The following is a 20,936-nucleotide window of genomic DNA, read 5'->3' as shown; positions in this document are numbered from 1 at the left end:
ATGTTAAATTTTAACATTAATTTATATTTCAAAGTCACAGAAAACCAAATAGCTTCGAAAGGTCTTTACTTTTGCATAGCAACCAAGATATGGATCGCGTGACATGCGCATTGCGTGACGTCTGGGAACAGGGAAAGTAAAAGCGACCCAACACAAATTTCAAAAAATAATTCTAAAAGCTGTCACAACAGTGATCCGTAAGAATTACCACACAACTTTGTTTTCTCTACATATCATTAATATTAATGGAGGTTGCGTTCTATGTATTCCGGTGAGGTCGCTGAAATCGCAAGGACATACTTCCAATAGATATACATTTTTATAAGGATGGCCTAACAAATCGGCTGTCCTTTTTATCAATTTGTAAGTTTCCACACACTACACACAGAAAGAGAGAGAGAGAGAGAGAGAGAGAGAGAGAGAGAGAGAGAGAGAGGATAAAAGTTTAAGGTGTATAGTGAGCCTTTGACAGAAGTTGTGGGGACAGAAAGTACACTATGAGGACAAAATTCTTTCCTAACAATTACGTCCCCATAAAGTGATCCACAGCATGAGAAAAAGTGGTATGGGGAAATGTTCTCTCTAAAAACCATTTTTCACAATTCGAAGAGAGTATTAGATAAACTTTTATAGGTGTCCCTATAGCTATACATAACACAGTACATTGTGCCTTTACAATAACATATCGTGAATTCTCTTTTAGACATTGTGAGGACGTCCTAACTAAACAGGTTTCACCATCCATCCATCCAGAGAGAGAGAGAGAGAGAGAGAGAGAGAGAGAGAGAGAGAGAGAGAGAGAGAGAGAGAGAGAACTTGTGATGACAAGGCAATGGAAGAAATTGCATGTACACATTTTTGGTCACAATCTGACTAAAGTACAGACCTATATTATTATATATATAGGATCTGATAACTCCCCATAAGAGATCATGTTCTGGTGAATTTTGCATTGGCCAATGAAATCATAACTTCCTTTTGCTTGTCTGGTATTTCGGAAGTCATTCCATTTTCATACGTATGAGATGATACCCGATGAGTTCCGATAAGCAAATAACACAATTAAAAATGGCGTCGATAAGTGCCACGCCGAGGAAAACATGTCTTTTGTCGGATGCGTGTATCCTCTGTGGGTTTTGTTTTAAACAAATTGAGAAAGCAAGTGACGGTAGTGAAAAAATCCAAAAGTTTAGCGAAATTAAACTGCGTTTAAATGAAGAAAGGTGGGGGAATATCAGGAAACTGACGGGTGTGTTGACAGATTTGGATGAAAAAGGCCTTGGAGGGGTTTGCAAAAAATGTTATCGACAGGTTGAATCTGTTTTAAAAATTGAAGCCAAAAATGCAGTTGTTAAAGAACGTTTTCGTGAAATGGCAGTGCGAACTTTGAAAACAAAAATGTTACAACTGCCGTCTCCCCGAAGAACATCAATAACGAAAAGAATGCTTCGGAGCCCGGATACACATGTGCCCTCTACGAAGAAGAAATCTTTCGACGTATCTGTTGTGAAGCTTGTACAACTGACGCCCTTTAAAGATCTGACGAATACAAGAACGGATTCATCGAAAGCAGGGGTAAGTTATCTAAGCATATTGGTGTAATATTAACATTTATATGTAAACATGGTAAACATTTACAAATTGAAAACAAAAATCTCTAGGCTTGGTCTTAAACACAGATACCACTTGAAAGAAGTGTTACTGTCATCACACTCTCGGGCACAATCCAAGACAATACAATTAAAATTATATCCTTAGATATGCTAATTACTATCAGGTGTATTAATTAGTGGATCAAAGGAAAATTTAGGAATTCAATACACCCCAGTCTTAGGGTGACTGTCAAATGTCTGTATGTGTCAACATACCATTAAATATATAATTAGATCATTAAATATATAATTAGATATTCAAAAATTATCTTAAATCATTTTTAATTGACAGCTGTCTATGCCAGTATATGCTGCATGTATCCCTATTGCACCACAGGAGAAACAAGTTGGTATGTATAAAAATATGTGAATCATAATTGATAGAATGAATGATTGATTTAAATAGAGCTTTCAATAATCAAGGTGTGTCATGAAATGCAAAAAAAAAAAAACACCTTACAGTGTGTCCACCTGGCAGTCGTTCTGTTTGAAAACAATTAACTTCTGTGACATGAAAAGTTTCAAGACTGAAAGTGCATGCTTTCATTATATATACTAACTGTTGTACTTGACTTTTTTAGGGATATACCTATGGGTTTGTTTTACATTGTGTATCAATGCTTATTTATCAACATTAACTATATACGAAGCATTTTAAAGGTACTATATTAGGCCAGTAAGAAATTTAAGTAATTGCAGGAAACATATGGGACATATAGGAAATATGTGACAACATGGCAGTGTGTTACATGTGTCTTTGAAAGCTATCTGAATCTCAATGCAGTTCAACAACTCGCACATTTTTATACACAGCACCTGCATTATCCTACAAAGCATCTTGAGAACCTCAATCAGAATGTGACCAGAAAAGGAATTACAGAGTCATAGTTTGAAATGTTGTCCTACTAAACAGCATTGTACTTGATTTTAAACACAGGTATGGAAACAAAAGGTTATGTCACAATACAGCATAATGCCACACAATGATTATTTCATTTGAAAAATATTTCTGAATCCATTTTTGGTCTAATTATTATGAAATCTAAAGCATATAATACATAACATTTAGACATAAATTCTGTTCGTGTTTTTTAAAGTTTTACCAACAATTGCAGAAATATGACAACTGAAACTTTAATATCAGCTTAGAGCACTCCATTTCCTTAAATATTATCCTTTGTCAGAATGGAATGAAATCATTGAGTGTGGTGTTCCTACAGTCATATAATGTGTTTGACTGTTCAGGAAAACAAAATCAAGACATTGAGACCAGAAACTGCAGATATTTGTATTTTTAATGGTGTAAAAATTGACCTTAGATGATTTTATGAGAAATATGTAGAAAAGTGATTGTTTTCAATGAAATATAGAACTTGACTCATTTATAGCACTATACTGTAGATGTATAATGTCAACAGTTGTATAATAAATGGACAAAAGATGATTAATTTCATGAAAATGGATTGTAAGTAGTCTATAACATTACCTGTAATAACACATTATTTTCATTGGATGATTTGAATCTAACATATATAGATTTCAATAAAACATCCTTATCAGAATGAAAAGAAAATGCAAAAATTCCTGTATACAAATACTGGATTTTATCTTTCTAGAGGGTGCATCAACAAATAAAAAAGGATCTAAGCGATCTTTAGATTTTGAGACTAATAGAGACCAAAGCGACATTCAACCCACACCTTTAGATGGGTCGATTGAGGTTAACTTGTAAATTGAAAGTGTAGCAAAAGTTTTTACTGATCAGTTCATTACTAGATGTTCATGTTATACTTAGTCACTAACATAGTATTTCATTAATCATGATTCAGTTTAGCTCACCTTAGCTGAAAGCTTAAGTGGGCTATTCTGATCACATCTGTCTGTCCAAAAACTTTTCACATGTTTGACTTCTTCTCCAGAACCATGAAGCCAATTTCATTCAAAATTGGCACAAATCAATTCTTGGGTAAAGGGGATTCAGTTTGTTCACAGGAATGTTCTCTTCAAAGGGGAGGTAATGAAGGAAATGCAAAAAAAGAAAGAAAGAATGGATTGATCTAAAAATGTTCTCAAGAACCACTGGGTGAGAAAAGTCAAATCTTACAGGAAAACTTCCTGGCATAGTGTAGATGCAAGTTTGTTAGAAGGGTTGGGCTACAAGAAGACTTTTAGGAGATCAAAGACCCATAGGCCTCTTGTAAGGGTTGCTCATTACATCAAGACTTATACTTTTATGAAACTACATCACAAGATGGTGATTTATGTTTTTTTAAAAATTATTTGTATCAATCAGTTTGTTTGTCTATCATCGTAGCTCAGTGGATAAAGTTACCGGTGAGTGACCCACAGATCACAAGTTCAAATCCACCAGTCTTCAGTTCATATTTACTGATATAAATTTTTGAAAATCATGTTTTTTTAAAATCCCAATTGCATATTTTTGGCTTTTTGACATATGTACTCATTACGTATCATCACATCTTTCATAATTAAATCAGTTTGCGCCGATTTGATAAGCTTTTTCATGTTGTAGTGAACAACCCAATCTGACTAAAGTACAGATCTATATATTTTAGGACACCTGAGTAAACTCATATTGCAATTGGTTGTTGTCCATTGTTGTTTGATAACAATTGAACATATTTAACTTCTTGATAACTACTATACTAATTCTTTTCAAATTTGGTGTGAAGCATCTTTGGAACAAAGGGGACATAAATTGTAAATTTCAGGATTCCTGCACCCCTGGGGCCTTAGGGGTGGGGCAAAAACTGCCCAAAATTGACAAATTTTCAAAACTCTTCTTTAGATCCGCAAATGTTTAAGAAAAACTAAATGCATAATTATGTAGAGCGAGAAGGCCTTTACCAAAATTGTAAATTTCATGATACCCAGGGTAGGGGTTCTGACTCCAGGGTGGGACTAAACTTTGTATATATTGTTTATGTGTAATTTTGCTGGTACTGTATAAAATCTAAATGCATACTTAGGAATAGCAGAAAAGGATGTACGGTGAATTTCACAAGCCTGGGTTTTGACTCTAGGATGGGTCCAAATCAGTCATATCTTTTAATGCTTTAATGTTAATACACCTATTATTTCATCAGTGTATGCACTTTTAAGGGCGCTTAAGTTGTAAGAACACATCTTGTTTTATACTGTTGCTGAACATTAGAATTTAGTCAAAACAGGAATTTGTTTCCTCTAGATTTCATGGCCCTTGGGAGTAGTGATACTTTTTTACTAGTACTCACATGACCTATAAGGCCTGTGGGCCTCTTGTTTGTAGTTGATGTAGCTGTGAATGAATTTGAAAATAAGTTGACCTTTTGTATTTGCTAATTATGCATGTGCATGTTGTTCTTTCAGATTATGCTTCAATTCAGATTTTGGATTTTCTATAAATCTCAACTATGATAAAAGGTACACAAATTAGAAAATCATTATATTTAACAAAATTTATATCAAAATAAAGATATAGAAGTTTTTATCTCCTATCCAATGTTCTGAGATGAAAAACAAAGGTTTGATGAAAATTATATCCAACTAACAGATTCTCTGTAGTGTGTTTGCATACCTTAGTTATTATTGTCATGGTCTTAGGCTTAGAATGAAAAGGTGTTATTTAATGTACATGTACTTAAATTACTTGCAGATTAGTATTTACTATCCAAGTGGTCGCAAAAGTAGGTTCATCACCGATGAAAAGGAGAAGAAGGTCTGCAAAATTGTTTTTAGGGGAAAAGACATAGGCAGTGGATTGAGGGACTTTTTAAAGACAAGTCATCCAGAAGAACTAATTGAGGGTTCTGTAGCAATTTTAGGTATGGACTTGAAAGTCTAGTGATCAACTGTTTTTAAATCTTATTTAAGAAAGACATGTATGAAAAATATGGTAGCAGTCATTAGCAGATTTGTAAGCTTCTGTGTATAAATGTATGTTAATAGATTTTATTGATTAAATTTTGTATTTTTCAAATAGCATGCCTTGCAATTTTTGTCATGTTTTGCAGGTGATGAATGCAAAACCTTGTGCAAGAGAAATTCTGGAAGTGTGCTTCAAGACAAATCAATTCAAAATGTTATGGAATTCACTTGGGACAAACTGTACACAGAACTACAAATACGTGCCCCTAATATCCTGAAGATAGTATCAGCAATGGTCAATGACATTCCAATCCAAGTGAATAACAAACCATTTCAACTTGTAATGTACACTTTGTCCCAGATTCTGCATGCCAGATCTCAAGAAATGTCTTTAGTACAGTACTTGTCAGGACTAGTGTTAATGCATGGAGGATGCACCCTTAAGGTACTTTAGTCTACCATATTCAAAAGTGATAATTACAAACCATATTTAGACAGATATCCAGATAAACAAACAACTATTCATTAACACATTGCTATTGAATATCTGAGGCACAGCTTGATTTATTAAATTGCAAATATATCTGTTTAATAATTATATATTGTTTTTAAGTCTTGAGCATTGTTGAGATTGGACAAATATTCCAATATACTCTAATACAGTTGTCAAGGTTTAAAGCATATTGGATATTTTAAATTTTATATTCAGCATTCTTACATATATATACATTTGTATGATTTTTAGTATGATTGATAAATTCTATTACTTGACATGTGATATTTGCTTTAATTAAATTGATTTTACATGTTTCTTTAGGATATCGAGAGGATTGCCAAATTTGGTGCTTCAGTTCACCCAGAAACATTGCGAAGAAAGCTGAATTCATGGGACGAATACTTGGACGAAGAACTACTTAAGTACAAAACAGAATGGAGTCGAGGAGGAAACAAGAAATATCAGCTAATTGGAGACAATTGGGATAGAAATATTATTCCATCTTATCGTACCTCTCAAGACAAGACATTGTCTTTGCACCTGTTTCAGGTTATTGGAGTCGTTGATAGGGTGGATTCTTTTAATTGTGCTTTTGATCCACAGCTCCTAGATATTTTAGAATTAACTCCTGTGGATTTTATTCCCTCAGTAGCTGATCAGGACATTCTTCTGCATGAGTTGACCTTTTTAGTGGCCAATGCAGTGATTGCAAATATTGAGCAGCTGAACGGAGCATTTGGATATATATATCCAAAACACTTGAAGCACAAGTATAGTGAATTCTCAGGAATGAAAACGGAACAAGTAAGACACATGTATACTAAATTTCTAGACACTTCTAGGCATGTTTTTATCTCCAACAAATCCAGTTCAAATACATGCATATTCATTTGTTTTTACAGTATTCTTTGGGACTTTTTGATTGTAATGAAATGGTTACCCAAGATGTGATCAGGCTACTAAAGGACCTATCAAAGAAGTATGTGCCCATTGATGATGCTGGGGAAATAGTTGAGGAAGTGTTTTTTGGAGGCAAGTAAAAATTAATAGGGGAACATTTCAAGAGGAACATCAACAGCAGGGCTCAAAATTAACATATGCTTATCACTGACTGGATAAAAGTCTGGCAGACTGATTGACATTTGTTTTAGTAAGTCCAATGGGACTGGTTAATTTTCTAAAACGTCATTTTGAAAAACTTGTTTAAACTCTGCTTTTGGCATTCCTCTATAGACATCAGACAAACCTGATTAGTGTTGCAAAATTGTCCAAGGCACAGAGTTAAATCCCATTATTATATTTGAATAACATTAACGAAATATCTTTAATTATATCTGGAAAACCCTGGTGGACTGGTAAAATTTTCTGCAGACTTGTTTAAAATAAATCGTATCAGTCTGGCTAAACTGGTGATATGAAAAGTTAGTTTCAAGCCCTGATTGCAGTTATATAGATTTGTTAGAATTATTGTGATTTTTATTTGAAATGAAATATTGAAAAAGATAGTGAAGAGTAACTCATGTAGTGTTTTTTTTCCACTTTAAAGGAGACAGATTGACTGATGAGAGAATACAGAGTGCCCAAGAAGCTATGACCAATAATGAAAATCCATTGGATAAGTTTGAAGGATTCATTTCCAAAATTGAAGATTTTCATCGGCTCATGAACTTCCTCGAGGTAAATTAAGTCAAACAGTTTCTTATGTGCACTTAAAAATAAAGATATAACAGATATTTATCAACTAAGATTTCCTTTTTCATAAAGTGAGGTTCACTTTTTAGCTCACTTGCTGTCCATCGTCTGTCTGTAAACTTTCACATTTGTGACTTCTCCAGAACCACTGGGCCAATTTCAACTAAAACTTGGCATAAAGCATCAAATTTATTCAACTGAATTGCAACTGAGTTGCAACATCCTTGTCCAAGGGGAGATAATAGCAAAATTACATTAACAAGTTTTAAAAATCTTCTCTAGAACCACTGAGCCAATTTCAACCAAACTTGGCACAAAACATCCTTGGGTGAAGGGGATTCAAGTTCATTCAAATGAAGGGTCATGCCCCCTTCAAAGGGGAGATAATCACAAAAATAGGGTGGGGTCATTCAAAATTCTTCACAAGAACCAATGGACCAGAAAAGTTAACATTACATGTAAGCTTCCCGACATAATGGAGATTCGAGTTTCTTAACATCATAATCCCCAGGGGTAAGATGGGACCACAATATAGATCACAATTTTACATGCGAATATGCAAGGTTACTAAAGTGAGCGATATGATCCATGGGCCTCCTTTGTTCACATGATATCAGGTGAGCGATGTGGTATGATCTTGTTAATAATGTTGAACTTGATATGAATATAGGTAAAAATATACCAATTTTTTTTTTTTTCAGGCAATTGTGTTGCAAACATACAGCACCCAGTCAGCAAATGACAGAGGAACAGTGTATTATTATAAGAACATATTAAATGCACGCAATGTGAAGGGGAAAGTAAAGAACTCTTACAGAGGATATAAAATGCTATACCGTACTATATTTGATGCTATGTGTTGTGCATTTTTCTTGAAAGAGTTTGGACTTCTTAACTTAACAGAGAGCATACCACTGCCTGATGAATTCTCCAAATGGACAGGAGAGGAAAAAATACAGTGGATGAATAACATATGTGAACGAATTGTGAACAAGTGGTTTTTTGGAGACAGTGACTTGTTTGAAGAGTTGCGACAAGTATTGTCTGATCCAGATCATGAAGAAAATTATTGGTTCGGGAACTTTAAAGATGGTCGCTTTTCCTGCCACTACTGTGAAAAAACTTACTGTCATATCAAAAGTGCAGAATTTCATGAAAAAGAAGTCCATGGCCATTCCAAACCAGCATTACGAAAAAGTAAACAAGCAAACCTATTGCAAGATGAACTTTTTGATTATTTGATAGCCCTTTTCCGTCTGTCAGCATTACATCGAAATCTTGATACGGCAGTGGATATGGCTGATGGCTATAGATCTATTCGCTCAGCTAAGTACGAGACCCCGCTGTACAACAAGACCCACAAAACAAAATATCTTATCGGCAGCATCCATTTAACAGGCCTCGTATCAGGAACCTTGCCGCCTCCTCAAACAGAGAGACTTATTGCAAATCGCTGTATAAATTTGTCAGGTGGGAAGAACTCGAACATGGCACTAGATGAGTATGTAGAACTAGTCAACAGAGATACAAAAAACACTTGTTCTGGATTCCAAACAAAGGAGAGTATAATTGCGCACTCGAAACAATTTCCTCTTTTAATCAAAGCTGTGAAAAATTTGGACATGATTAATGATGTACATAGAAGAAAAGGATTCCACAACATACCTTCATATAAATCTGATGTTCGGAAGATTGTACAAGACCTTTTTGACATCGATGGTTTTTCCCAACATAAAGGACGCAAGCTCAAGTGCAGAGAACTAGTCCAGAAAAGCAATCCATTTGCAGACAGTTATAAACAGTTGGTGAACATGATATACAGACATAAACCTTTACTTCCATTCCGTCGATTAAGGAATAAACAACTATAATGATGTGATTGTTTATCTACCTGGTACATGAGACATAAAATCAAATTAAATATTATGGAGGATTATCGCCAAGACTTGTCCAATGTACATGCACACATATACAATGTACAGTAATTAAATTTTCAAATGGAATAAACATGGATTTAATCAATAACATCTTTGATAACTTACAATATTTGAAGATCCAACTTGGTGTTGGCCATATTTTTAAAAAAAAAAAAAAAATCAAATTTTGATTACTCATTGCTGTTGGTCTTTGTTTGTCGTCGTGCGTCATCCATTAACAATTTTACATTTGTAACTACTTCTTAAAAACTACAATGCCAATTGTTACCATTTTTGCCCCAGACTTGATCAACCCAAAGAAAACGGGTCCCAGAAAAAATGTGTTGTTTACTGTTTCTTCACAAATCCCAACATTACTCTGTAATTTATATATGCTTCAATTCATTCTGGTACACATAATTATAATTAGTATCATGCAGAAGAAAACAGGACATTGTCTTTTAGAGACTGATAAAACAGTTTTGTATCTGATCATTAGATAACTGTTGCATTGTTATGAAACTGTAAACAATACAATTTTTACTTTAAAAATAAACACTAACAAGTTTTGTGTAAATTTGAACCTTAAGTTGATTTAATCTCATCAAGATCCTCATCAGATTCATACTCATATGATACAGTATCACTGTCACTGCTTGAGGTTTCCATTACATGTACATCATCTAAAGACAGATTTGTCATATATTTTTCTAAAATTGTCGAAGAACATGAATTACAGGAACATCCTGTATTACAAATGTCACAACAAGTATGTATTCTGGTACCTTGTACCAGCTTTAACTCGCTCTCCGAAAGAAATGTCTTGAGCAGTTGCAATCTTCGGCAATCAGTTGAAGTGAGGAAGTCTTTGACGTCCTGGTCAACATTCCGTAGTTGTTGACCATAATACATCAAAAAGGCACATGATTGTTCCCCATCCCTTCCCACTCGCCCTGTTTCCTGGACAAAGTCTATCAAACACCTAGGAGGTCCATAAATTATAACATTGTGACATGCATAAACATTTACACCCATTCCCAGTGCACTGGTAGCAACAATAATGCGCAAAACACTGTCCTCAGTCAATTTTTCAAGGGTTTTCTTTTTTTTATCTTCTGTTGTTTCAGAATGAAACATTTCAACCATGTTTTCAATGTTAGTAACATCTGATAGTTCAGACACTATGAAGTTGTACACACGCCCAACATCTCTTATTGAGTTGCAATAAAATATTGTCCGTGGGAACTCCTTTTTTAAATCTCGAAATGAGTCCAAAATCCACAACAAAGAACTTTCAATGTTAGGGTCTACTTTCTTCACAATGTACTTGATGTTTTCTTTATTTGGGGAAACTGTAATGTTCGTGTAGTCCTTCAGTCCCAAAACTTCTATCACCCTCTTTTTAATTGTCTTTGTGCAAGTCGCGCTTAGTGCTAATAATGATGCCTCAGGAAAGTACGATCGGATCTCTCCAACACGCCGAAACCACTTTCGGAACACTTTATCCTCCTTATCTGCTTCTAGACCACCCCTAAATTTGATAATAAAGGTTATGAATAAGAATCTAAATTAAAACCATTTAAACATGTTTTAAAAATTTTAACTACCAACATTCCTTCCACTTTTTCAAAAAAATGGGTTGCAGTACACTAAGCAACAGTTTTTAATGATGTTTAAAATTATTTTTACATATTCTAAATTCAAGACATCCAAGTATGTCTATAAAAATCAAACAAAATATGAGAGTTAAGATAATTATAGTTTAGGGAATTTACAATGCTGATAGTTGGTTGGGGAATATGATTACATATTTTGCATAAAGACCTAAGACACCTTTGGAGCAAAATATTGTGTCAATGATGTGTGAGCAATTTGTTCGTCAATAAATGTAAAAAAAAAAATAAATAAATAAATAAATAATATCAATATATTGATGGAAAAAATAGCACTGACAGTATACAATATCTCATTTGATTTATTAACTCAGGTTGTTTTAAAGAACTCTCATAAATGTAAAATACATGAATAGGAAGACATTACCATGTGACAACTGTGTGGAATTCATCAACTACGATGACAGTTACATTAAGTCTTTGTATTGTTGATCTCCATTGGCTGTCTCCAACTAATGACTCGGGGGATGCATAGATGATGTCTACTTTTCCTGCCTGTATCAATTCATCGGTCTCCTTGTCTGTGCCTGGAGCATTCAAGAGTGACTGTGTTTATAAATTCTTAACATTTCCAACACAATATTTAAAGAATGAAATGATAACTATAAATGAACCAGTTCAACAGTGAACTTGGAATCAAATTTGCAGTGCAACATATAGTGGATAACACATTTCACGCAAGAATTTCTTATGTATTGTTAACGGTCTACTGCTTGTCAGAAGCATATATAAGTATGATGACTATCCATTATTATTTAGATGATCCTTAGTGAACTTCGATTTAAGACCGGCCATGAGACCCAATTTCAATTAAATTATATAAATATAAACGAATAAATATATACATACCTTTAAAAGCAGCAGTTACTAATCCTATGGAAGTTAATTTTCTGACTTGGTCTTGCATAAGAGACACCAGAGGACAGCAAACAATTACTTTCCCGAAGCTAGTATCATCACGGAGTAAAGCTCTCTTCACTGGCAAATACGCTTGAAATGGGAGCGATTTTCCAAAACCTGTTGGTAACACGGCGACACAGTCTTTTTTATCAAGCACGCAGTCCAAAATCATCCGCTGTTCATCCTTTAAACACTTAACGCCAAATTTTTTCAAAACTTCTTCCACTACTCGTTCAATATCCGCCATTTTTGTTTATACACCGCGCTTCATTTGAAACGCGTTATCTGATTGGATCAAATTATGATGCAATATGCAAATACAAAGTTCACCAGAACATGACCTCTTATGGGGAGTTATCAGATCCTATATATATAATAATATAGGTCTGTACTTTAGTCAGATTGTTTTGGTCATTATTTGTACTAAAACAACTTACTTTGAGCTTGACGCAGAGAATAAGAATAAGCACAAGAGCAATCCAGCAGAAAGATGTCAAAAACAGGATTAACAGGAGCAGCGTTCTGAAATGTCAAATTTTCACAATAAATGACAATCGATTCTCCAAGTTGATTTCCCTATCATCAGTCAATAATTTATTGAACATTTCCCTAAATTCTAGAGCACGTTCCCCACACCGAGACTATCTTCAGAATATTCAACATATAGTCAATACATCCATATCTTTTCATTGTAGTTTTTTGATTTTTGTTTTACACCAAATATCGATTTTGTGACAAAAATGTACATGTATGTGCATTTTTATCAGTGGTTTTCCATTTCCCCGTTTCTGTAATTGGGCGAATCTATGATAAACCACAACATATAAATCATAGCTATCATGATAGCTTTAATATGTGTACTTGGGCCAAATTTTTGAAGACCTATTAGTGCGTTAAACTAGATTTACTAAATGGGTTTACACACTTTATCATACGGATCGCCCACTGACGATCCGAGTTTGATTAGGTCTTCAGTACCTCAAGATTGCTTGTCGTAAGAGTCGACGAAATGGGGCGGACTTTTGGACAAGAACCACAAAATCGAGGCCCTGTGTCAAAGCAGTTGTGGCACGATAAAGGCTCCGCCATGCCCAAAGGCTGTAAGCGCCGAGCATAGGCCTACATTTGCAGCCCTTCATCGGCAATGGTGACGTCTCCATATTAGTGAAAAATTCTCGAGAGATATATGTTAAGCAGTATAAAACCAAACCAAAACCATTGTGTGGCCCATGTATTGTGACGAAGCCTTACCGTGGGAGTATCACCGTTTGAATGCCCGCCATGCAGATCAACATCACCAGGGAACAGATCATGCTACTACTGAAGGCGAAGTCTGTCGTGGATTGATACTGCAACAATAGAAAAAATAAATCGATCTTTGTTAATCAAGACAACTTTTCAGCAAACTAGAGATTAATCAAGGTGTCTAAATGTTAAATGACAACGACGAACTAAAATCAGAATACATCTCTGCGGAAGAATACTTCATAAATTGTTTTCTTGAAATGAATATTTTAATTGCTTGCAGTGATTGATTTTTATAAAATTGTTGTAATGGATCACGCCTACCCTTTTCTCCTGGAATGAGCTCTTAAATCGCAGGGTGAAGCTGTTGACCTGCTCTCGTTTTTCCTTCTCTAAGTCCCTTGCTTTCAGTGCCTGTGAAATGTATTTGTTGGCGGATTCCGTGCTAGACTGCTGTTTAGGGGGATTCCGACTGCAATTGTACAATCATTAATTTTCATGGGGAAAATTTATCTTAGGATAAAAAAAAAATCTTGGATAATTTACTACTATTTGTTTCTGAAGTGATAAATTTGTTGGAGCTGAAAATTTGTTAGAGCAGTGAATTCATTAGTGCTGTAAATCTGGGGATATACTGTTGTCCAGTAATCCATGAAAACTGAACCACCATTCATATTCGTAGTACTTCATATGATACTGCCGAGTAATGGCCTACATTTTTCAAAGTGCATGCTAGCTATGCGAGTTATTTCCCCCTGATTATAGTGGGCGCAGCATATTGAAGTACTCAGTTGGCGGTGTCACATAAGGAATAAATAGAAAATTTACAATTTCTGCTTGCAATCAATTGCCAGCTAAGGAAATTTTCTAAGAATTAAGTGTAATGACTTAAAAATAGCATAACTGAACAAATTATTTTAGTCACTGACTACATTTATTTTATATGTGTCCCTTGTGTGGTTTTCTCGCAAGCAATGTATGGTCATGATGTAACAAAGTATGTAAATATTAACTCGTCCTCAATTTCTTTAAATCAGAATCATGATGTCCTTAGTATAGCAGCAATTCTTCATTATTGATTTTTATCAATATTTTCGACAGCTAAAACACACAAAAAACATGCAATATGCCTTAAACACAGTTACACGTACATCCAATGCATACATGTACATTATCAATTTATCGATTCATACTGAACAAAACCACTTGTTGCTAAATGCACACCAGGTGCCAATACAAAAAGCATGTTAATTATCTCGACTCGGTATCTCTACTGTAATATTTTTGTTCAAATATCTTTTGCGCGTGAAAAGTTTGATTTTATGTACATCAACTTACACCTTTTCTTGCACTCAATACTCAAATGAGCACAAAAACAATAATAAGGCTCGTAGAAACAATGGGTCTGCACCCTTTTATTATTACACACAAAGTTGGTTATTTTTACGTGCAGAGATAGATCTATAGATAGGATGCTCCCCCTCTCTATTGATTGATTGTATATTGTTTAACTCTTTCACTCACATGGAGACGTCACCATTGCCGGTCAAAGGTTGCACAATTTAGACCTATGCTCGGCGCTTATGGCCATTGAGCAGGGAAGGATATTTATCGTGCCACATCTGCTGTGACACGGGACCTCGGTTTTTTGCGGTCTCATCCGAAGGACCGCCCCATTTAGTCGCCTCTTACGACAAGCAAGGGGTACTGATGAACTATTCTAACCCGGATACCCACGCCCCACCCCCTTCTTTAAAAAAAAAAAACAGCATTGTCGTGAATAGTAGTGGTATTGCAAAAATTAACGGATGATTGCATGGTACAGAAAGATCAACCCTTGCCGCCTTCCTTCTCGAGTTTTGGATTTTGTTTTGATTTACATGACAAAATTTTCAGGCAATATCATGAAGTTAACTTCTCTCCCACCCCTTTTATAAACGATGCTACGTGCCTGATTATATCACATGCTTTCATTGTGCTTTTGATTCTAGGTGTCTACTGAAATACTCGGTATTAATTGCATAATTTGGACAAAGATAAACGTCAAATACACCTAAAACATCCCCCTCCCCCAACTATAATACAATTTGACGAAGTGTATATTTTAAAAAGTTTTCACCAGAAAGTCTATGAAATTAAACCTTGTTTTTGTCATAGATAAATTCCAACCTGTTAAATCTCAGCATAATAAAGAATTTGGTAACGTAAACTTTACTATTACACTTTTTGGTAGTAGTACAATTTATGTGAGGCTTAGAACCGCAGTCATAAGCGTGCTCCCTACTTCCGGTGTAAGGGGAGTAACTGCAAAAATGTAGGCCATTCACATCCCGTTTTCTGGTTAATGATTCGCTGTCAATGGGACAAATAAACGTGTCGAATATTAAAAGTGCTTTCTTTATCAAAGTGACACTAAATGCCATCGGGCAAATTTAAACGGAGATAGCATACTTTTTTCCTATATAAAGTACAGCATAATTCCTTTTATCTTTAAAACCGACCAAATTACGCCGTGGTGCGGTAACTTCACCCGGAAGTCAGGAAAACCTCAAATTCACAACTTCCTAACGCACGTGATTTGAAAGAAGGCGGTTACTGGAGAAGTCTGAGGTGGAAAAGACTTTCAGGATGTAACTTATTGACAATTTCTTGAATTGAAAAACTGTGTAGAAATAGACACTTCTCATTTGAATTTACCTTGACTGCCCTTGGAAAGCTTTGCGTATTTTGTCTCTAACCGAATATCCAAAGTTTGACTGAAAAAAGGAAAATACGTATTTGAAATAAATCATATTCATAAACATAACTGATATAGACATGTATTTTATCCAATCTCCGGAAATTTTCAACTTCATTTTTATGCATTTTTTCTATATATATGTGTATGTGTACAATGTAAACTTTACCGCAAGCCAAATCTTTCACCCGTGAATAGCTGATATCAACACAACTGACCAGATATTCGCGATGACAAATATTCGCGAGAAAGGGTCGTTCTCAGTGTACAGATGTGTTAAATATATACTATAGGAAAAGTGACGAATCTTTGAGATCGGGAACAAATAATGTACAAGAACATTAGAAATATAATAATGTTTTACAAATCACGTGAATACACACAAATCATTGGAATAAGTGTGCTGGGGATTGCGTAATCTGTGTGATTTACGAAATGCGCTTTTAAATAAACTTTATGGGTGTTCACGTTGGGAAAATTAACGGCTAAAATCCATTAATCAACAACAGAAAGAAATCGATATCAGCACTCCTTACAAGGCGAAATGGCGGCGCTAACTTATCTAATAAAGACAGGAGCTGCAACCGCCATTAATTACCGTTTGCTAGCGTTCGACGAACCTGTTAGATTGTCTATGAATTAACAAGAAAATCGTGGACTTGAGTAAAAACAAAGACAAAATACAACTAAATCACATCATCATTAGTGTATATAAAAAACATCGGCCCATGCGCCACGATGCTCACTAGGATGCACTTGTTTATACAGGGGTAGGGCCTGGTAAGTTTGGGATACAAATAGTATATTGATCCCTGTAGTGTACATCAGCATGTCTCCAGGAAATGAACTAAATAACAATGGATCCACATCGCTGAAGAAACACCCCCATATTACTTGTAATTGCAATGGCTGTATTGTGGTAACTCTTCAAAATACCCCCCCCCCCCCCCCCCCCCAGAAGTTTGAAACACTTCCGGCCACTGACGACCGAGACCCCAATACACACAGAGCGTGTAATGTACAGATCAACAATGGCCGATCCATGATGAAGGTCGTTACAACTTTGACTGATTGATTTTATATATTGTTTAACGTCCCTCTCGAGAATTTTTCACTCATATGGAGGCGTCACCATTGCCAGTGAAGGGCTGCAATATTTGGCCCTATGATCAGCGCTTACGGCTTTTCTGCTGGACGGGATCTTTATCGTGCCACACCTGCTGTGACACAGGGCCTTGAATTTTGAGGTGTCACCCGAAGGACAGCTACATTTAGTCTCCTCTTACGACAAGCGAGGGGTACTGAGGACCTATTCTAACCCGGATCCCCTCGGGACCATTTCAACTTTGAATTTCGTGAAAGAAAGGGATACATTATATCAAAATTATATTCAGTTTGTCTAGAAGTTGATTCTGTTGAATGTTGAGGCCAGAAATTGAAAACTTGTGTATTTGTTTTTCGTGAAAAAATAAAACAAGATGGTCATAGCCCTTGTGTTAGCCCCCACCCCCCAGGTCTCGCTGCAGGCACGTAGCGTTTTCCTGCTTGTCATAGCTTTAACTAGGTTTCAAAATTGAAAAAAGGCGCCATGTGACAATGAAGAAAGTCCCATTTAAAATTACAAAACAATATCAATGCTTCTTGTGCAAGAATACTGCGGCAGCTCAAAATGTTCTAATGGAAACAATACATAATTTGTATTTGTTATCACAAGCTTATAAGGAATTTGTACACTTTAAGATAGGATGGACAATCAAAGGTTTTCTAGTCCAGGTGACACTTGGTAAACAGTAGAAATTAGGAAAATGGTTTACTTTGCGCGTGACTTCAATAAAAAATTCACGTCATTTTTAATGTCCATATCATAATTCAAAATATGAGTATTAAAGTAACACCCCACACTGGGTCAACTCTAAAGTGAAGTGACTATTGGAATGTTTCTTTGATATTTCTAAATAAAACAAGAATACGTCGGAGAATCGCTTCACGGATGGCGATGAATCTCCACGACTTCATTTATCGAGTAGTAACCTGCTGAGAGAAAAATCTCTTTGTTGCATAACGCTGCTTTCCAAATGTTACTAGGACAAAGTTTATTTCCCCTTGAAATGCGCTGTATGCATGCAAATAGTGTGCAAAGAGCGGATGTTAGAAAGTGCAATGTAATGGAGTCTCTTAAAACGTTACTCTTCCAAAAGACGATTGATCAGTTCGTTCGTTTGATGTAAAGCTTTTTTAATTAACGACCTACTTTGACTGTTAGTTTTGACGCTATGAATCAATTTTATTAGGATTTATGAATCTGTGGACCACAGCGTACTATGTGCTTATCCACGACTCGGTATCTCTACACGACAGTGCATCTCCCAGAGAGGGAAAGACTTACAGAATATATAACTTTGACAAACTGATATTAATTCCATGCTGTTGGACATAATTAAAATACATAAATAGTTAAAACATGACAATTGCATACAAATAGTTGACGAACAAGTTTAGATCAGAAGAGATTGTTTAAGCTATCAATTCCGGTAAGCTTCTGCAAGCAATTTTTGTTGTTGTATAAAATGAGTATTTTATTTTGTTGTATAATATAAGGGTATGAACACGTAAAAACAATTCCATAACGAAATTAACGTTGTAGGCCTCCTATGAAATAAAAAATTAACCATATAAATCGCGTTCAACAAAATATTTTTGTTAGACCAGGTTTTTCTAGACGTATATTTTCGTACTTGTAAGTACACAAAACACTAACGGTAAAAATTCAATACAAACTCCGATACAACACTTTCATATTATCTAAAATAATGGTATATCAAGTACTGGCAACTTTTGCTGTTTTATCATAAAATGTATTTTAACTGGGGGGGGGGGGGGGGGGGGGGGGGGATAGCTTGATCCGCCTAAAAGAATAAAATGCGTCATGCCTTGCAAGTTGTACCAGATGACGTCACGTCACATCCATTGCCTTGTGGATGCAAACATATTTTACTGTGTCAGAATTAATTGGCGACAATGCTATGGTGAGTTATAATGTAATTTAAATTTTTTAGAATCTTTTCTCTAGTTCGATCCGGTTGTCCGCGAAATCATGACCAAATATGGAGCGTCATCAAGGTCAAAGGGAGTTTTGGCTGTTCCATTTGAAATAAAGTAACGAATGGGTCAACGATATGATAGTCTAGAACCAAAATCTAATTTATATATTGTTCTAATAATGCATAAAAAAGAAAAATATTAATATAAACAATAAAATGTTTTCGATATTGTTTAATCGGGTGATGAAGGTAGCAATCATTGCAGAAAAAATTGCATCACATGCTAGTTAACGCGGGTTATGATTTTTTTCTGCAATGCTTGCTCCCTTCATAACCCGATAAAACAACGAAGAAAACATTTTATTACACAAATACTCAGAATATTTTTAATAACACTACTAATCTGAAATGTTCAGAATATTTTTGGATAGTATTGATAAAATATCTTCCACGACATGCATGGCTATCTCATTATCTCCAGAAAAACAAGAAAGTATACTTTTAAAGACGAGCTTCACATTTTTCGAATTTTCTCGACGAAGCTTTCAAACTGCATAGGTATTGTTTATTAGTTACATGTAAATACTGCATGTGCGTTTGGTTTTGGGAATTTTATTTTTGTTAGACCTGTGTGTTTGTGAGAACTTTAATTTTGTGGGACTTGAGCGTTTGAATTGTATATATTTTCACTCACCAGCTTTGATCCCGGTTCATGTCGAGGTGGTTCGGCAGGTTGAGGATTCAGCACGTCTGAGAACGGGATCTCGGCATTAAACCTGATCTGCATTAGCCGCAGGACAATCCTAGATGTGTTCCGGAAGGACGGTTTCTTGGCTTTAATCAAATTACTCCGGCCCATACAGATTCCTGTAGTCTGCACAAATATTTCACATCAGTTAAGAATTAACAGAAATGTGAGGAATTTGATAAGGTGGCGTTTCAATTAATACATATATCTAGAATGATAACAAGCGATGTTGTACAGAAACAATGGCTGAAAGTGGGTTTTAGGTGGTTGTCGAAACGTCTTGTATGTTATCTATTTATAGAATTATCTCTACCGCATCAGATAGTGTCTGAGGAACTAATGGATTCAACAATACACGATATTTAACATGCTTCAAAAGACTGCGACTTCAACACGTGCACGAATGTGCCATGTTTTCATTATATCTTAATTATAATCAAGGTTTCCGTGAATATATGCACATTTACTGTACGTATCCATGTACGTGTAATAGATATGCATGTATATAATAAATTAAGTCTTTAGATTTGCATTTGGGATTTCAATGTAAGCTGTTTCCTTGTAAGCGATATGACAAGACATGTACTTTATACTCATCGAATTAAAAGACGATGAAAGGACAGTAAGAAAGCCCCCCATAAAACTATAGCCCACCGTCTTCTCTGTTCAGATTCTTTAATGATGAGCATGCTCACGTCATGTTATACATTTAAAATAGGACTCTTACGTTTCTGGGCGGACTATCGGTAATAAGGAACGTCTCGATTCCCCGTTCTTTAAGATACGTGTTCCGGTCTCCACCATTTCCGGGTTCCACTTTGTATTCTTCTGGGAGATGACGTAATGTTTCTTTCGTCAAATGGACTCGCCTGCATTTCAAAGTAGGGAGTATACATGTTATACGCATTGATCAGTAACCCTTTTCCTTCTACCACGCTACGTATTTCCGTAATTTTAATTAATTTGAGT

General features: G+C 35.4%; 4 protein-coding genes across 9 annotated transcripts in view; 2 read left to right on the top strand and 2 right to left on the bottom strand.

Annotated features, from left to right (window-relative positions):
• LOC125665530 (uncharacterized) overlaps positions 1-20,936 on the bottom strand; it is an 80,958-nt gene that overhangs the window by 16,062 nt on the left and 43,960 nt on the right. For all 4 annotated transcript variants that reach the window (XM_048898196.2, XM_048898198.2, XM_048898197.2 and 1 more), the window contains 6 exons: positions 20,695-20,836; positions 19,914-20,093; positions 16,139-16,197; positions 13,766-13,913; positions 13,448-13,545; positions 12,634-12,718 (listed from right to left, as the gene is read on the bottom strand). In XM_048898196.2, the coding sequence (XP_048754153.2) occupies positions 12,634-12,718; positions 13,448-13,545; positions 13,766-13,913; positions 16,139-16,197; positions 19,914-20,093; positions 20,695-20,836 (712 nt within the window). The remainder of the gene's footprint in view (positions 1-12,633; positions 12,719-13,447; positions 13,546-13,765; positions 13,914-16,138; positions 16,198-19,913; positions 20,094-20,694; positions 20,837-20,936) is intronic.
• LOC130046449 (uncharacterized) lies at positions 874-2,015 on the top strand. Its single transcript, XM_056152280.1, has one exon. It carries the CDS (start codon positions 1,036-1,038, stop codon positions 1,600-1,602), a length of 567 nt encoding a protein of 188 aa, XP_056008255.1. The 5' UTR covers positions 874-1,035; the 3' UTR covers positions 1,603-2,015.
• On the top strand, positions 1,502-9,729 carry LOC125657360 (uncharacterized). 3 transcript variants are annotated; one of them, XM_056152278.1, is made up of 8 exons: positions 1,502-1,575; positions 1,945-2,002; positions 5,308-5,476; positions 5,666-5,835; positions 6,337-6,819; positions 6,918-7,047; positions 7,562-7,692; positions 8,409-9,729. In XM_056152278.1, the coding sequence occupies exons 2-8, from the start codon at positions 1,961-1,963 to the stop codon at positions 9,576-9,578; spliced, it is 2,295 nt and encodes a 764-aa protein (XP_056008253.1). In that variant the 5' UTR covers positions 1,502-1,575; positions 1,945-1,960; the 3' UTR covers positions 9,579-9,729. The 3 variants fall into 3 exon arrangements, with proteins under 3 accessions (XP_056008253.1, XP_056008252.1, XP_056008254.1); XM_056152277.1 differs by having other exon boundaries at positions 5,666-5,964; XM_056152279.1 differs by lacking the exons at positions 1,502-1,575; positions 1,945-2,002 and adding an exon at positions 2,737-5,075 and having other exon boundaries at positions 5,666-5,964.
• LOC125650102 (ATP-dependent DNA helicase RecQ-like) lies at positions 10,190-12,517 on the bottom strand. The gene is made up of 3 exons (XM_048878075.2): positions 12,146-12,517; positions 11,664-11,823; positions 10,190-11,154 (listed from the first exon to the last, which is right to left on the bottom strand). The coding sequence occupies exons 1-3, from the start codon at positions 12,441-12,443 to the stop codon at positions 10,209-10,211; spliced, it is 1,404 nt and encodes a 467-aa protein (XP_048734032.2). The 5' UTR covers positions 12,444-12,517; the 3' UTR covers positions 10,190-10,208.

This window comes from Ostrea edulis, chromosome 10, assembly GCF_947568905.1.
Source record: "Ostrea edulis chromosome 10, xbOstEdul1.1, whole genome shotgun sequence".
Taxonomy (NCBI): Eukaryota; Metazoa; Mollusca; class Bivalvia; order Ostreida; family Ostreidae; genus Ostrea; species Ostrea edulis.
The sequence above is the reverse complement of the archived record's forward strand: the minus strand, read 5'-3'. Positions and strand labels throughout refer to the sequence as shown.

Excerpts from the sequence above, each read along its gene's own strand:
- LOC130046449 (XM_056152280.1), top strand. The coding sequence starts at position 1,036 with ATGAGTTCCGATAAGCAAATAACACAATTAAAAATGGCGTCGATAAGT.
- LOC125650102 (XM_048878075.2), bottom strand. The coding sequence starts at position 12,443 with ATGGCGGATATTGAACGAGTAGTGGAAGAAGTTTTGAAAAAATTTGGC. Across the intron at positions 11,824-12,145 it reads AGTAACTGCTGCTTTTAAAG|GCACAGACAAGGAGACCGAT; the intron begins GTATGTATATAT and ends TGAATGCTCCAG. Across the intron at positions 11,155-11,663 it reads TTCCACACAGTTGTCACATG|GGGTGGTCTAGAAGCAGATA; the intron begins GTAATGTCTTCC and ends TATCAAATTTAG.
- LOC125657360 (XM_056152277.1), top strand. The coding sequence starts at position 1,961 with ATGCTGCATGTATCCCTATTGCACCACAGGAGAAACAAGTTG. Across the intron at positions 7,048-7,561 it reads TGAGGAAGTGTTTTTTGGAG|GAGACAGATTGACTGATGAG; the intron begins GCAAGTAAAAAT and ends TCCACTTTAAAG. Across the intron at positions 7,693-8,408 it reads GGCTCATGAACTTCCTCGAG|GCAATTGTGTTGCAAACATA; the intron begins GTAAATTAAGTC and ends TTTTTTTTTCAG.